This window comes from Lissotriton vulgaris, chromosome 5 (assembly GCF_964263255.1).
Source record: "Lissotriton vulgaris chromosome 5, aLisVul1.2, whole genome shotgun sequence".
Lineage (NCBI taxonomy): Eukaryota > Metazoa > Chordata > Amphibia > Caudata > Salamandridae > Lissotriton > Lissotriton vulgaris.
In genome coordinates, this window is record NC_141693.1 from 1,445,253,950 (window position 1) to 1,445,271,995 (window position 18,046).

The 18,046-nt window shown below is 48.0% G+C and overlaps 1 protein-coding gene across 1 annotated transcript in view; it reads left to right on the forward strand.

Annotated features, from left to right (window-relative positions):
* Window positions 1-18,046, forward strand: part of PLXNA2 (plexin A2) — a 563,332-nt gene that overhangs the window by 248,548 nt on the left and 296,738 nt on the right. The window contains exon 4 of the mRNA XM_086923371.1: window positions 1,775-1,909. Within this exon, the coding sequence (XP_086779497.1) occupies window positions 1,775-1,909 (135 nt within the window). The remainder of the gene's footprint in view (window positions 1-1,774; window positions 1,910-18,046) is intronic.

The window sequence follows — 18,046 nt, forward strand, 5'->3', positions numbered from 1 at the left end:
CTTTATTAACCATACGATTACTTAACATCTTTACAGTAAAACACATTAAATAGATAAAATAAAGTGCACCATGCCCGCATGGCGCAGTTTTTAGCATTGTATCCCTAAAAGAGATTACGTTACAATGAGTTAAAATTATGAAGACACTCCTGTTTGCCCCAATGTTTAGTTAATCCCCTAAAAATCCCTGTTTACATAGAATCCATCAGTCATTGTTACCAGATTTGAGCTCCCTTCGAGGGCCAGCTCTCTCTTATAGTCTGTTTGGCCATGCTGCGGGCCCCTAAGTTAAATATCTTCCACCAGGGTGGGGGCGGACGCTGATCTGATTACTGGGAAGTTGAAGCCCCGGGTCTGCAACCTGTTACTGGGGGTAAAGTGCAGAATCTAGCAGGTAGGCAGGTAGTTGTTTCTGAAAAGCACTAGTCCGAGGCAACATATGATGACGTTCCGCAGCTAATTTTGGGCAACAGCATAAGAGGTGTAGCCAGGATTCCCTGTGGTAGTTACATAACTGACAAGAGACATTATTGTCTTTTCGCGCCCATTTGGGGTTGAAGTCAAAACTCCTGAGGGTGGTGAGGCAAAAAAACGGTATTTTCCTTCTAGCTTGAGCTGAGAGAGAATTGTGCATGTAAGGTTGAGCTTTCCCGGGGGTGCATGAGTTGTTTAGCGACAATGTGAAAGGATTGTACTGGAGTGAGGATTGATCTAGTTTGAAGGAAAGTGTCTGAATTTGGCGCTTCGTGGCTTTAGCCCAAGCATAGTAAGGGATTTCATGGAGGGGCATGCTCCCTGCCTCTATTTTCAATCGATGTATGGCTTGGTCCAGTGTAACATGCCACAGAGAACACTCAGTCCTAAAGATCAGCTTTAAAGTGTGTTTAAGATTCTTTTCTGGTGCTTTCAATGCTCCGATGTAATATTTTATGAGTTCCCCCTGAGGAACCAAGTCTGGTCTGTTTAGGCCTATTTCCAGCCGTAGCCTGGTGTTTCTAGCATGTCTTGGCGCCTGCAGCACTGTTTTGTATGCTTTTACCTGAGCTGCGTTGATAACTTTCGTTAGGGCGCCTGGAAAGGCTAAGTGACCGTAAGTAATTGCGGGCATTAGTTTGGCCTTGAGTACAGTCAACATGAGCTCTATCGATGGACTTGCTAGACGAAGCTTAGTCGTCTAAGCGCCAGTACAATTTTGTTAATTCTCGGCCTTAGCTCCCTGATATGTTTGGATGCTGACTTGTGGAGGGGGACTGACCTCAGGGGTGCTGTGTTTAGCAATATCTTATGATTGTAGAGAGGAGGGTACTTTAGCCAGGTAGTAGTGAGAGAATCTGAGGAGCCAGTCATGGAGTGTGGGGGGGTGCCAAAAGTGATTGTCGCACTGGGCGCCACCAGCACTAAAGCCAGCCCTGACCAAAGCATCAAAGGTTTGAATACTGGCAGAGCCCGCTGAGCAGATGATATTAGTAATTTTTTCGTATAGCGCTTCCTGCCAGACTCCTGCAGTTTTTTGTAGTGCTATAATTATATAACACATTTTACTGTTTCCTAACTCAGTGGCACTCTTTTTAAGAAACACGGAAGGATACAGTGCTTTTGGCTGTGCTATTTGGACTGCTGATATGATAATTGTACGGATAGTCCAGTAGCAGGTGCATGGCCCTACCCACTGAGGTATCTTACCCCTGTAGTGAGTGTCGTGTGCTGTCTTTCTGAGAGAGCTGAGTTCAGGTGTGATCTCAGATGCTGAGCGCCCTTCTCTTCTGTTTTCCAGATCCGGGCAGACGGCCCTCCTCATGGTGGGATCCAGTACGAGACGTTCCCAGTGGTGAAGGACGGCAGCCCCATCCTCAGGGACATGGCCTTCTCCATTGAGCAGCGCTACCTCTACGTCATGTCAGAGAGACAGGTAAGCGGGGGTCTCTGGAGAAGAAGCGCCTTCCAGGCCTGCACATTACCCAGGACGCCAGGCGCATGGGTGTGTGCTGTTATAGAGCAAGCTCTAATGATGTTATTGAATACCAATGGGATAAAAATTGGAATAGCGCACTACTGTAACTTATTATAGCCCACAACACACACTGAACTATCTCTTGGCGCTAAAAATGCATATTATAAATCAAGTCATCAGGGAGGTATCACAGACTTCCAAAACGTATTTAGGAATGAGAACCTAGTTGCTGTCAGGGGATTGTGTGCCGGGTGTTGTGAATATTCTGCCACGGCACCCTTATACTTGCTTGCTCTGTTTGCCACTGCACTCTCATCTCCTGCCTGCACTGTGTCCCAGTGCAATGCATTCACCACTGCACCTTCTCAGGTGCCTCATTGTCACTCCCGAAACCGCTGCGGTCCCTTCTTGCTCTGCCCACTGACCGCTCTTCCTCTGGTGCTCACCCCCTGCGGCCCGCTGTCCCTGCTTGCTGCGGTCCTTAGCCCCGGCCGTCCTCTTTTTTTTCCAGGGTACCCACTTCTGCACCCAAGTGTCCTTCCTTGCTCTCACTCCGTAGGCTCCTGTGCCCAGCTCCCCAGTCCCCACTGTCCCCTTTCGCCTTGTGCTCACCTCCCAAGCGCCGCTCTCCCTCCATGCCTTCATGCTCAACTTCCCAGTCCCTGCTCTCCCTTCTTCCTCTGGCTCTTATCTTCTTAGATCCCAAAGTCCTCTCTTCTTCTGGTGGGCAGCTCACTTGGCCCCTCTGTCCCATCTTCATTTGGAGCTCACCTCTCTAGGCCCAACCATCACTTCTGCCTCTTGTTCGACCCTCACACGCCTCTGCCTTCCCTCTTCTGTGGTGCTCAACTCCACGGATGCTCACTTCTCAACGTTGACTCCTCTTCTTGCTCAGGTTCTCACCTCTTAAGACCCAGCTGCCTCCCTGTCGCTCTGCTTGTGCTCACCTTCCCAGGCCCTCCTGCCCCTCTTCCATTCATGGTTATCCTTCCAGGTTCTCCTATCCCCACTGCTCCAGTGCACATCTTTCTAGGCATATCCTAGAAACGCACTTTTCCCCCTCCTGAGGCGGAAGCCGGGACGTCTCTTGCCTTTCCACTTTATTTTAGCTGTTTTTAATACCGATTTGTGTATTTGTCATTTTTGCAACATCTGAGCAGTATTTGGCGTGTTGTATCCCCCTGCGCTCAGTAGCGCCTCAGATCCCTTTCACCCCCTCCCCTCTTGCTCCGGTCCTGCTCTCGGCCGAGTGTTGACGCCGAGAGCAGAGCACCGGTTTTGGCGGCCATCTTGGGTCGGGTAGCGGTTCCTGACGCGATTGACAGCGTCATAAAAGGGACGTAAGGGCGAATGCTCGTAATTGACTGAAAACGCACTTTTCCCCCTCCTGAGGCGGAAGCCGGGAGGTCTCTTGCCTTTCCACTTTATTTTAGCTGTTTTTAATACCGATTTGTGTATTTGTCATTTTTGCAACATCTGAGCAGTATTTGGCGTGTTGTATCCCCCTGCGCTCAGTAGCGCCTCAGATCCCTTTCACCCCCTCCCCTCTTGCTCCGGTCCTGCTCTCGGCCGAGTGTTGACGCCGAGAGCAGAGCACCGGTTTTGGCGGCCATCTTGGGTCGGGTAGCGGTTCCTGACGCGATTGACAGCGTCATAAAAGGGACGTAAGGACGAATGCTCGTAATTGACTGAAAACGCACTTTTCCCCCTCCTGAGGCGGAAGCCGGGAGGTCTCTTGCCTTTCCACTTTATTTTAGCTGTTTTTAATACCGATTTGTGTATTTGTCATTTTTGCAACATCTGAGCAGTATTTGGCGTGTTGTATCCCCCTGCGCTCAGTAGCGCCTCAGATCCCTTTCACCCCCTCCCCTCTTGCTCCGGTCCTGCTCTCGGCCGAGTGTTGACGCCGAGAGCAGAGCACCGGTTTTGGCGGCCATCTTGGGTCGGGTAGCGGTTCCTGACGCGATTGACAGCGTCATAAAAGGGACGTAAGGGCGAATGCTCGTAATTGACTGAAAACGCACTTTTCCCCCTCCTGAGGCGAAAGCCGGGAGGTCTCTTGCCTTTCCACTTTATTTTAGCTGTTTTTAATACCGATTTGTGTATTTGTCATTTTTGCAACATCTGAGCAGTATTTGGCGTGTTGTATCCCCCTGCGCTCAGTAGCGCCTCAGATCCCTTTCACCCCCTCCCCTCTTGCTCCGGTCCTGCTCTCGGCCGAGTGTTGACGCCGAGAGCAGAGCACCGGTTTTGGCGGCCATCTTGGGTCGGGTAGAGGTTCCTGACGCGATTGACAGCGTCATAAAAGGGACGTAAGGGCGAATGCTCGTAATTGACTGAAAACGCACTTTTCCCCCTCCTGAGGCGGAAGCCGGGAGGTCTCTTGCCTTTCCACTTTATTTTAGCTGTTTTTAATACCGATTTGTGTATTTGTCATTTTTGCAACATCTGAGCAGTATTTGGCGTGTTGTATCCCCCTGCGCTCAGTAGCGCCTCAGATCCCTTTCACCCCCTCCCCTCTTGCTCCGGTCCTGCTCTCGGCCGAGTGTTGACGCCGAGAGCAGAGCACCGGTTTTGGCGGCCATCTTGGGTCGGGTAGCGGTTCCTGACGCGATTGACAGCGTCATAAAAACGGGCAGGGATGTCTCCGCGCAGCGGACGCGAGCAGCGGACGCGCCGGATCTGCGCCGGAGTCGTGCCAGAGTCCTGCCCGTCTGCGCCCGTCCGCGACACGGCAGCGGACGGCGCGGCGGCTGACTCTGGCCATAGGCTTACTTACTCTGCAACGGATTTATTATCCTATAACTTGAATACTACGTCCTGTCGGACTGTCTTTCCAGGCCGTTATAAAGGTAAATGTCGCTGTCCTGGTTGTGGATGGTACCCTAACATTTACCGGGTTTCTGAGGGACCCCACTTACTCCCCGTAAATAATTTTAAGTGTTTACTGTTAAATACCCGCTCTGTGCATAGACACGCTCTGGACATTTTTGAGCTATTGACCGCCGAGAAACCACTTTGTCTTATGCTTACAGAAACCTGGCTCAATGAGTCATCCAACCCTGACATTGTGGCAGCCATTCCTCCCGACTACATAGTCTACAGACAGGATAGGGCATTGGGTAAAGGTGGGGGTGTGGCTCTTGTAGTTCTAAGATCCTTTGCCTGCGCAATCATTCCTTCCTCACCGATCTCTGGTTGCGAATCCCTCGCCTTCTCTATTACACTTTCCCCGCACCAATCATTCTCAGGGCTCCTAGTTTATAGACCTCCTGGTCTGCGTGGTTCCTTCTTCGATGAGCTTCAATCAGCTATTTCCACTCTGTGCCTGAAGGTGGAACACTGCATAATGTTAGGGGATTTTAACATTCACATGGATGTTGAGTCTGACAGTGAAGCTATTAAAATCACGGACATCACTGCTCCCCTCGGTCTAATTCCTTACATCTCTAGTGCAACTCATGATAAGGGTCACACTCTTGACCAAGTGTTCTCCACCATTCCCCTCATTATGTCCCGTCCCACTCCTGTTTTGTGGTCTGACCACTCCTTGATCAGTTTTCTTATTCAAGGTAGAAGCAAAATCTCTTGTACTAACTCTGACCAACTGAGGCACCCCAGTAGACCCTTTCATAAAATTACTCAGGAGAGCCTTATTCAAGCGTATCAAGAACATCCCTGTATCCTATCCGGCCATCTGGAGAGGGACCTTGAAACTTTTCAGAAATGGCTTACGGAAAGGCTTGATGATCTTGCTCCTCTCTCTACGCCTCGCTCATCCATCAAGCGTAGCTCGGCTCCTTGGTTCTCTAAATCACTGACTCTTGCTAGGCGCAACTGTAAGTTAGCCGAAAGACTCTGGCGGAAACAGTATGATCAGGAAGCTAAGTCTGCTTACAAATTATCTATCAAATCTTATCATGCGGCTATCCTAGAGGCCAAAAAGAATTATTTCGCCACCAGAATTGAAGCTGCGTCAAACTCGTGCAAAGAAATTTTTTCCATTGTCAAAGAGTTTGTTTCTCCCAAATCGAGTTCAGTCCAGTATAAGTTTTCTGAACCTTGGGTAAAGGAGCTGGCCATCTTTTTTAATATGAAAATCAAACTCATCCAAGAATCCTTTCCTCCAGCTGTCCCCAATGCACCCATGATCGATTCAAATCTGTTGTCTTTTCCATCTGATACTAGCCCCATTCTATCCGAGTTCCCAACTTTATCGGAATCCACTTCTCTGGACCTCCTACTCAGAATTAAATCTGGCTCTCCGCTTGACCCCTGTCCGGCAAGTTTTCTAGCTAGGAATGCTAAGATTCTAAATCCCCTGATCTACCCGGTCTTGAATTCATCCTTGTCAAGCGGCATGGTTCCGCCAGCCTGGAAGAAGGCAATGGTTGTTCCCCTTCTAAAAAAAAACAGGCCTTGATCCAGCTATACACGCGAACTATAGGCCCATATCTCTCCTGCCCAGTATGGCTAAGATCGTCGAGAAGCACGTCCACTCTGTGCTTTCTTCCTTCTTGGAAGATCAGGGGTTATTACTCTCTACCCAATCTGGCTTCCGCTCCAATTTGAGCACCGAGACCGCTCTTTTGGAAGTAAATGAAGCCATTAAGGAAGTTCTCGACGCAGGGGGAAGAGCTATGCTGGTGATGTTGGACCTGTCGGCGGCCTTCGACACCGTCCCGCATGAGGCCCTCTTGAGAAGACTTCACGAGATTGGTCTACGAGGGACGGTGTTGAGCTGGTTGAGATCTTACCTAGCGGGTCGTCGACAAGTGGTCTGGGCCCCGCCGTACTCCGCAGAGGTGCCGCCTATGGATGTTGGAGTCCCTCAAGGGTCGGTGCTGAGCCCGACCCTTTTTAACATCTTCATGACTCCACTGGCGGTACTTGCGGAGTCCATGGGTGCGCAGATCATATCATACGCTGACGACACCCAGCTCCTCTTCACCTGCAAGAAGGGCATGGAGTTTGACGGGGAGAGCATCCGTGGTTGCCTGGGAGCTGTCTTCGACTGGTTTCAGCGAAGCAGCCTCAAGTGCAACCCGGATAAATCTGAGGTGCTCTTCTTCGGATGTCAAGCAGATCCACCGTGGCAGGAATGGTGGCCGGTGTGTATGTCACCCCCTTCCTCTTCCTCTGTGGTTGCAAAAAATTTGGGGATTAAAATCGACAACACCCTTTCGCTGAAAACACAGATCACAGGTCTCACCAGCACTTGTTTTGGTCTGTTAAAAATGCTGCGAAAATTTCTTCCCCTGCTCCCTTTAGTCAACAGGAAGCTGACGGTACAGGCCTTGATATGTTCCAGGATTGACTACTCTAATGTCCTCTACCTGGGTTTACCGGACTACCTCCTGCATCAACTTCAGGTAGTTCAAAACTCCGCGGCAAGGGCTATTTTTGGCCTACCTCGACAAGCTCGCGCTTCAGAGCTGCTTTCTTCCCTTCATTGGCTCCCAGTGAAGAAGCGGATTACTTTCAAGGCTCTCACTTTAGCCCATAAGGCACTCCATTTGGTTGGGGCCTCGTACATTCAGAAACGGCTTCTTTTTTATAAACCCACCAGATCTCTCCGTTCTAAATGTCTTGGCCTGGCAACGGTTCCTCCTATTAGGAGGGCCAGGATAGGTGGACGTTCCTTTACACATCTTGCCCCCAAATTATGGAACTCCCTGCCTGTTGATCTGCGCCGTACCTCTAATCTGCTTGCCTTCAGAAAGGCCTTGAAAACTTGGCTGTACAAGCAGTAACTTGTTATGTTTTTGTTTCTTCCTTCTTCTTTCTCAAGTGTGGGGTCAGAAAGCGCTGGGACACTCCCTGGAGTAGCCGTGCGCTATATAAGCAACCCCAATAACATAACATAACATATCCTTCCTCTGATTCTCACCTTCAACGCCCCTTCTGTACCTCCAGGCTCCGCTGTGCACCTCTCTACCCCACTGTCCTCTCTTCCTCTTGTGCTCACCTTCAAGCTCCTTCTGTACCTCCATGCTCCGCTGTGCACCTCTCTACCCCACTGTCCTCTCTTCCTCTTGTGCTCACCTTCAAGCTCCTTCTGTACCTCCAAGCTCCGTTGTGCACCTCTCTACCCCACTGTCCTCTCTTCCTCTTGTGCTCACCTTCAAGCTCCTTCTGTACCTCCAAGCTCCGTTGTGCGCCTCTCTACCCCACTGTCCTCTCTTCCTCTTGTGCTCACCTTCAAGCTCCTTCTGTACCTCCAAGCTCCGTTGTGCACTTCTCTACCCCACTGTCCTCTCTTCCTCTTGTGCTCACCTTCTAAGCTCCGGCTGTACCTCCAGGCTCCGTTGTGCACTTCTCTACCCCACTGTCCTCTCTTCCTCTTGTGCTCACCTTAAAGCCCCTTCTGTACCTCCAGGCTCTGTTGTGCACTTCTCTACCCCACTGTCCTCTCTTCCTCTTGCGCTCACCTTCTAAGCTCCGTCTGTACCTCCAGGCTCAGCTGTGCACCGAGCACAATATCATGATCCTGTTTCCTGCTCTGTCCTAGTTCTGTTTGATTCTGTTTGTGCCTTTTGCGCTTGCATTGTCTATGAATGCTTCAACGTTAGTGTATGTTTTCTAGAGGTGGGGGAGACACTTAAAGCTCCAGCCAGGCTCGAGCCAGAGGCCTGGCTCTGACTCAGCTCGAGGCTTTAATTTGGCTTCTGCTTCTGACACACACACTCTACCACCATGCACCAAGAATTTAAAACAAAGCATACATCTTTGACTTTAAATGGAGAGACACATGTACCCATATAGTGGGTGAATTGTGTGAAAAGCTGAAAACCTAGGACCAATCCTGGCTTTCTAGCATGATTAAATTGTGTGATCCTAGGCAAAAAAAATATTTTACATTTTTCTTTGTTATCACATATGAGAATACCTTCCTGTGAGTTCATGGTATGCATTGTACAAAAACAATCTGATGTATTAAGATGAAACACTTCTCCGTGTTAAAGAAATACCTTTTTTGAAGAGACTGTGGTATTTTTATATGATGTTTGGGCATGATTTTGATGCCAAGTGTTTTCACAGGTGGGCTCGTGCAGGAGCTTTTAGAGCCCAGCTTGATCATTGGCTCAGCTCTGGCTCGACTCTCGCTGTTAATTTGGTGATTCACCCACTTCTAATATCTTTCTGACAACAAAGCCCAGACACACAGGGCAGTAATTGCCTCCTTGCTTTTCTGGGCTCTGCTGGGAGCAAAACATGCAATATCTCAGAGATATTTCGAGTTCATATATGCTAAAAAAAAGCGCACTGATCCCTTGTATGCCAGCACTGCACAGAAAACAGGAATATGATGCACCGCGCTTACTCCTGAGCCTGCTCACCTCCCAGCCCCTTCTGTTCTTCAGTGCTCTCGGCGCACCTCCCAGACAGTTCTGTCCCGTCTGCTCCGGCGCACATCTTTCGAGGTCCCTCTTTCCCTGGCGCTCTCCTTCAAAGTCCCCTCTGTAGCTCCGTTGTTCCGCTCTCTGCGCCCCACTGTCCTCTCTTCCTGTGCTGCTCACCGCCAGGCTTACTCTTCCGAGGCCGCGGCGGCCATCTCCTCACGGCGCGTGCCGTCGGAGGTCCTCCGGGGACGCCATGTTGGAAAGCTGTGAGTTACAGAACGGAAACACTGCGGCACCAGGGACCCTTCGCGCCGGGCGACGTGGCCTACATATTCATCAGTGCCACTAATTAGTTTACAGCAACGGTAAACTGGCAAATTACGAGAATGTTTTGGAAATAGGAACACAATGACACAACAACGCGTGAAGCCGGAGCACATCAGCACCCAAGGCATTACAAGCGGCAACCCAGCTGCAGTGATTTGCGGAAGAGCGGCCTGCGTCGGCAGAGTGTCCAATAGAGACACGTGTTGAGATTGTGACAGACAGACTAATGCCTCCAACAGGCATATCACCTATTCACTCAAAAGCTTGACATGACTGTACCCCAGCCCTACTAGCCAATGGCTGCATAGCCCATAGGCAATGGCAGGTGACTGGATGGTAAAAACCTATTGTGTAGCATTTAACCTCACAGCTGCCAGTGGCATCGTGCACCTATGGGGGTACTCCCACAGGCAGCCGAGGAACTACATCCCTAACACTTACAACATATTCATGCACTGGATCTATGCAGGGCTCAGCAGCCCTCTCTTTCCAGGAGAATCGGGGACTTCAGTAGGTTTGCAGTGCACTACACTTTTGTTTCTACTTGGAGACGTAAATGTCCAAATGTTCAGTGCAGGGACACTGAGTGCACAACACGTGAACGTGGAAGGCAGCAAAGAGTGTCAGAAAGTATATAAGTCACAACTGGCAGGACAAGTTGGTGGTTAGGCAGAGAATACATTTTTCGGTACCATCACAAATGTGCTAAGTACTTTACAGTTTGCTTGTGAGCGAAGAATATACTGTTCCCATGAAGTTGGTTGGAGTTGTGATACTTTGCTGAAGGTGGGCTAAGACACTTGACTTAGTCAAATGTCAATCAGTCTACAGTTGTGTGCAGCCAATGCTGTCGTGCGAGTCCTGTCCAAGATGTTCTGAACTTCCAGCTGCAAGGAATTGGCCACATTGTCTGCCAAGGCAGAGGAGCTTTCCCCGCTGCCACTTAATGGTTGTGTGTCACAATACTGAATGACAAAATGTCGTCCTGCAAAAATATTGAGTACATAATATTGATGGTCTAGGTATATTTAGAGGGTTAAGAATGGTAAATTTACTCTGACCTTTATATACTATATAATATATAATTATATATACTTACCTTGACTCTATACTTACTTTTGTAAGATAGCATCTGGCACTTGATTTTGTGGTAGAAGTCCCACTCGGTGCTACCCATGTACATACAATATGTCTTAACGCCCGTTACATTTAGCCGGATATTTACGCTTTGCACTTCCTGGTTCCTGCTATTCTGATTTATTGGCTCCATAAACTTAAGTACATGAGACGTACTTGTTCATATAATCCACCTGTCTGCCCACAAAGTGCTTAAGTCCATGTCGAAGTTAGTCTCTATGTGGATTGTAAACATCGTGAGCTCTGAAGGCCTGCAGGTTTACCCCAGGTCCTGCGAACAGGAACGTGTCATAATACAGCAAGGGCCATCTCTGCATCTCGGTGACAGTGAGGCAGTGAAATGCAAGCTATTGTGGTAGCTGCTTCGACTTTATAAAGGATAGGTGTCTTTATTATTGTTTCAGACTCTGTTTGGAGCAATTGTATTGTAACCAATTGCATTGTAACATGTAAAGTGGTTTATGCTACTTGTATGGCATCAAAGCACTATACACTCCTTGGAGTTTAAGTTAGAGTGTAAGAAGCTACCTAGCTTGCCAGCAGTTGGGAAAAAAACACACACACACACAATCATTTATATTCATGTGTGCTGTTCCCACAAACACTCCCCTGCAATTTTGTTTACGTTATTTGTTGCTGTGGATTCCAAACTGAAGCAGCCCTGGTAACCCCTAGATTCTGTCCTGTGAGACGTGAACAGGGGACCGTCTCCAGGCTCTGATCTGAATTTCTAGACGGTGTCCTTGAACAACACTAAGGGTTGCCTGGTCCAGTTGGGCAGAAGTTCAGCTTGCAGCCACCTGGGCCCCTGTGCATCTGGGTCATTACTGCATAGAGGGGCATTGAGGTCCCGTTGCGTGTCTTTCCTTCCCGTCAGTGCTGCCCTTCAACTTGCCTGAAGCAGGAGATAGTGCTGACCGCTTGGTCCAGCAGAGCAGCCTCTTCAAGAATGTACACCCTATCACCGTCAAGTTGTTTCCTCTAACAGGTCCCGACACACTTCCTCTAAGTCCCAAGGACCCACTAAACCAAAACGTTCATTCAGGTGTTGAAATAATGTCAGAGCACACTAAATTCTCAATGCCCTGCACGGAAGAGGTGATTAAAAGTGAGCATGGCTGGGCAAAGACGGCTACGATGCAGCTAGAGCATATGACTGCCACCCTGAAAATAAAAAAAAATTGATGTGGCTAAACCCCTTGCCTACTCTTTCAAAAATGAAGGGAACTAGGCACATGAGTCTGAAGGGAAAAGGATTTGTGATGTTTGCTGCAAAGTCTTCCACCTCAGAACCATGTGAATACCGGGAATCAATGCTACCTTTCGGAGTTTCACAAACTCATAAGCCCTCAATTGCGGAATGTCATTTAGGCCTCCATCCCATTTACTCTCATCCTTTAGGGATATCTTCCTTTAAGAACAAGGATGGGTTATGTGAATACAGTTTTAGAAACGTTGCACAAGAAGATGTCTTGCTAGATTTGGCTTTATTTTCTAACAGCGCACTGGCAATTTATAAAACCGATCTTTTTAAAGTATAAAATAAAAACAAGAATGGCAACTCACAGCTTTTTGTTGCATATGAAATCCCTGGATACAACCTGTGCGCTGGGGAGATTTTTAAAGAGTTTAAACAATTTTGTACCTTCAACACGTATATTCATGTTTGATGAGTTTCGAGGTTTTAAACTATTCTTGATTGTCAGCTTCTTCTCGTGTATGAGGTTATTCGTGTTTTGTATAGTCAGATTGCCTATGGCTTTGGGGTTTATACTGATATAGAATGTATATTTATTGTCTTGTCATTGCATTAGTTCAAATTGCTTGTTTTAATGTTTTACAAACTGATTTGACCCAAATAAACATACATTTTTTGAGTGACTGACACCAAACCGACCCGCACACAACGATCCACAGATCATGGAAAAACGAACCTGCCTAAGGACTCATATTGTGTAGAAGATTCAAACAGTCAATGCTAAAAAAAAACAAGCCTATTAATACTCTTCCCAACTACAAGTGTTTATAAAACGTACTCTCCTTATCTCAATACATACTTTGTAAATTGATACTCGAGACGCAGAGTCTCGGCGCTGGAGTTCACAGATTGCAGGGGGTTCCTATTGAAAATTTACTGATTAAAAAGCCAGGTTTTAAGGTGCTTTCGGAATGTTAGTAGTGATGGGCTAAGTTTGATATAGGGAGGGAGCAGGTTCCACAGTTTGTGTATAGGGAAGCTCCTGCCACCCCGAACTACGTCATCTGCATTAATATGCCTTTTACCAGAGAGCGTGCACCCTTCACCCCGCCCACAGAGCCTCGTTCCAGTCCAGGGTGCCCTGGTGTGACGCGCCTTCATTTATGAACTCTCCGGCGCGAGCGCTATCCTCGTGGCTTCAAGTGGTCTCTACTGACACAGAGTCTCTTCTCCGCGCGCTCCACTCCGCTCTTCCAACCTCTGAACGTCGTTATCTGCATTTAATGGGTTTTTCTTGCTATATTTAAACTTTGGCCGTCCCTCGCCTTGCTTTCCCGTGCAGCGCTGACCCAGTGGCTTCACTGCAGATTGCAGGGCTGCCGGGTCGGCATCTTCTACTCTGGAAATATGGATATTTTTCAGGACAATGAACTGAAATGTTTTTTTTAGTCGCGGGGGTTTGGTGTGGGGTCAGACCAATATCACACTCACACCCCGGCCTCCAGAATTCGGCCTATCGGCGAGAATAGAGCTTTCTGCGTCCTCGTCCTCGCGTTCTTCAGAGTCACGACACTGTTCTGTGATTCTCTCAGATGCACTTTCCTGTCAGATATGGAAGAGCGAAGGCCAAGAGCAACATTAGACTCTCAAGGAACAAAGATGCCTGCTTCCCTGATACACCTCGTTCGGATGCACATGTATATAAAGTATTAACTGGCTTTCTAAAAGCTGAGCACTTACTTCCTATAACCTAAACAAAGACATTCACAGTATAAAGTGTTAGTTTGAAAAATTGTAAAGGTGGGCCTGTTTAAGACCAAGGTATATGTATTTCCATTTGTGTTTTTTTCCACTAATGACAGACATGCCACTTAAAGATACAAAACAAGCTTTCAGGTCATTTAATTCATGTTGCCAAAGAGTTCAGTGATATCACTGCTCAGCAAATATTTTTTTAATATATTTCTATTTGTGTTTTTCTCAGCAATCCATTACCAGCTTCGTATAATTACTTGAAAAAAATGATGCAATTTCATGGTGCCCATTTCTGAAAGTGCTCAGCTGTGAAATTTAAAATCAGACCAGGAACTTCACTCTTTTTTCGCCTCAATTTCAGGGATTGCATTTTTTTTATATTTTGTAGCCGTGTAACAGTTTGAAGTTTGGCGGTAAATGAGTTCTGAGGCTAGTCAGGCGCCGCAGACTAGGATTGTGCGTGCTGGGCGCTAACAAAAAACCAGACCTCCTAATATAATGCAGTGAGAAGGAAGCTCTGTAAAGACACCGAATATTCTATTTTATACTTTAATTAGTTTGAATTAGCGGCGGGAATAGATGCATAAAATGATTCAGTGAAGGGTGAAATAGAAAAAAGGATACGCTTTACAATGTCACTTGATTATTGCAAAGTTGCTGGTAAGTGAATTTGAGAAGCAAGTGAGACTAAGACATTTTACTTGTGGTTGTGGCGAAAGTAGTTTAGATTGAGGGGCCAGTAGGGGAACGTATTGCCATTAAAAATAAACCCCAATAGGTACAATTCTGTATCAGAGGCTTTTAAATGCACCATGATGTGCTCAAGGTCATGAGCGTGTCCCGTGGCTGAGCTGGGACTTGAGTCTCATATATATGTGCTTTCACGTTATGCTGTGCTAGAAGGTTCATCCATGTGTTGTGTGAGTTTTAAGAGCTCTGAATGAGACTGGAGCGCTCAGGGTCTGCGTCTTAGTGCAGACATTTCCCATTATCCATCTGGACAGGATGTGACATTACTGGTTTTCTCACCAAACTGTCTTTGAAAGAAGAAGCCAAGCAAGACGACTTCATTTCCCACCATTCCCACCACCCATAAGCACAGGAAGTGATATCACTGGATCTCCCAACATCCACAGTGACATCACTGAATTTGCCATCATCCATCTGGACAGGAAGTGTCATTATTGGTTTTACTGCCAAAACCATTTTTAAAGGAAGAATCCAAGCATGAGTATTTCATTTCCCATCAGCACAAGATGTGACATCATGGCACCCTGGACTCCTCCCCCTCCTAGGACCTATTTAATGAGAGCAGTAACGCGGATTAACCTAGCGCCAAGGACCCTGGTCTGAACACCACCCAGCAACACTGTGCAGCACTTCTTAAGTCGCTATACCCCGGAACGCCATTCCCCCAACTGCTGCCGTGCAACACCTCAAACTATGGTAGGAGCTTTCACCTGCACCCAGTGCCAGTACTCCAGCCACCACCCAGCCACACCCCCACTCAATCACTAACAACCCCCTCAACATTCCCTTCCAACACTCACTTCAAAAAGCAACGCCTACACTCTCACCCTATACCACATTCCTCAGCAAACTCTAACATCAAAACCCACTATCATGCATGCATCACACCACACTATTATTCCGCAAACACACAATGAATATATAGGACCTTCTGAGCAGTGATGCACGCAACATCCTCTACATCACGGAGACCTGGCTCAACCCCTCATTGGCTCCCGGCACCACTACGGCAATCCGAACAAGTTACAGGATCGCTCAAGAGGACCGCCTTCACAAGCCACGAGGAGGATTCGCTATCATCTTCAAGGAATCCATCAAATGCACAACATCCACAGAGAATACCACCCCATTCACAGCTGCACTTCCAGCTGCAAATCTCAGATAAAATTCACACCGAATGGAATCCTCACCTGCTGACCACCCGGTCCATGAGCTACCATGACCAACCTCATCAATGACTTTTTTGCGCCGCTCATCATCAACTCCAGAGCCTACATTCTCCGTGGTGACCTCAACTCTCACCTGGAACACCAAACCAACCCTTGTTCAAAGCACTCCTCAAAAGCTTGAGCAACATCTGACTCACCCAGCTCGTCACAGCACCAACACACACTGGACCCCATCTTCACCACATGCAATAGAATCAAATATAACTCCACCACACAGCTCACCTGGACCGACCCCTCTATCATCCACTTACAAATCTACACACCTCAAGTAAACACCCCTACCAGGTGCAGCACTCCAAGCAACAGCTGGGGCAAAATCACAGAAGTAGACTGGCTCAGAGCCCTCAGCACTGATCAGCCTAGCCCAACAGGCAAGGACATCAACAACAGAATCTAGAACTGCACAGACTCTCTCGCACTCTTCAAACCCAGCAAGCAAAGTAGATCAAACAAGCAGGCCAGCTGGTACACAGAAGACCTTCGAGACACCAAACAACACTGTAAACAGTTAGAAAGGAAATGGAGAACTCGCCGCAACACCTCTGATAGAACTACTTACAAGGCTGCACTCAGGCACTATCACCAGCCAACCCTAATCAACTGAGCAACTTCTGACCCATCTCTCTGCTCCTCTATCCAGCCAAAGTGATTGAGAAGGCCATTGACAAGCAACTCAAATCCCACCACGAACTTCACCATCATCTAGACAAACGCACAATCAGGCTTCAGAAATAGCCACAGCATCGAAACAGCACTTATTGTGGCCCCCAATGATATTTGAAACATCCTGGACGGAGGAGAAACAGCAGCCCTCGTCCTGTTGAACGTCTCCATGGCCTTCAATACTGTCACTCTCATCAAAAGGCTCCACAAAATTGGCATACAAGGATCTGCTCTCAGATGGATGTGTTCTTTCCCTTCAGGAAAAACCTAAAGGATCAGGCTGCTACCCTTCACAGCAGAGAACAAGAAACTGATATGCGGTGTCCCACAGGGATCGTCCCTCAGCCTCACTCTTTTTAATATCTATATGACACTGCTCCCAACATCCCTTGTGGATAAGACAAGCACCAGCAGAACCAACTTCCCCAACTGCATGACCATGGTAGCAAATTGGATGCAAACCAACTGCCTTGAGCTCAACTCCAACAAGACAGAAGTACTGGAGGTCGCTCATTTTTCTACATCGCACCCAAGACATGGAAGGACCTCCCTCAACACATTAGAGCCTCCTCCTCACTTCTGGAGTTCCACAAGAAGCTGAACACCTGACTTTCACATAAGCACTTTGGGACCACACACCTGCACCCCGTGCCCAAGCACCTGGATACCCTCTTGGGTAATTGGTGCGCTAACAAATAAACATAACATAACTGTTAAAAAGGGGTTCCAAAGACAACCGGTAACCAAAAACCCTTTTTATGTTGCCCGGCGGTATCGCCTCTATGACCCACCAATATTAATCAATGAAGAAGCAGGCGCTGGAGACTGGAAGGCAGGAAACGAGGATTTTATTCTCTCCGGAGGAGAACACATCAATTCAGACAGCAAGTATCGTCACGAGGTGCTCTAACCACATCTCTGAGGCCTGGCCTCTTATACTAGGGTTTATGACCTTTATTGCACATAACACATTCTCGCAACACTTTAGTATTAGAAAGAACATCCTCGGAATCTCCCCTTCAGGCCCGTTCCCACATATATTTACAGTTGGATTCCCCACCCCGGTCACAACAGGTGATGATTGTCGCACAGCAGGGCATTCCGCCGATTCACGGAATGCATGGGGTTGATCGGATCTCATAGAGTGGGGGCTTTGATCGGCTCGAGGGTCTTTTGATGGGGAGGGGAAGCTTCCTACTGTACGGGGTAATAAACAGTATCCGCAGGGCCAGGTGGCGGCCTGGGAACAAGGAAGACAAACGGGGACACAGGAAAAGGGGGTTTGCATCAGAAGGATCTGAGGCCATGAAAGGAATGAGGGGAGGTGTCGCGCTGGGAACAGGATGGGATTCAGTGGTGAAGCTGCGCTGAAGAGGGGTTTATGACCCAAGGCATGAGAGAGCGGGGGTTGTCAGTGTGCGGGGGGGATGCTTGCGAGGTTAAGGGAGAGAGAGAGACGCGCTGGCTATCAGCGAGGGGCAGGGGGGCCATGGCATTCAAAATGGCTGCCGCTAACGCGCACGAATGGGCTTGAAAAGGGGGCAAGATGACGCCGATAATGTTCACCAAGTTTGAGTTAATTTTCCACAGTCCTCCCTTTAACATTTCCAAGACATCTTGCTGGCCTATTTCCTATCTATACCTGTATGCAGCGATCATAAGTAAGGGAGAGGGGACTTAGGCAAAAGAGCTG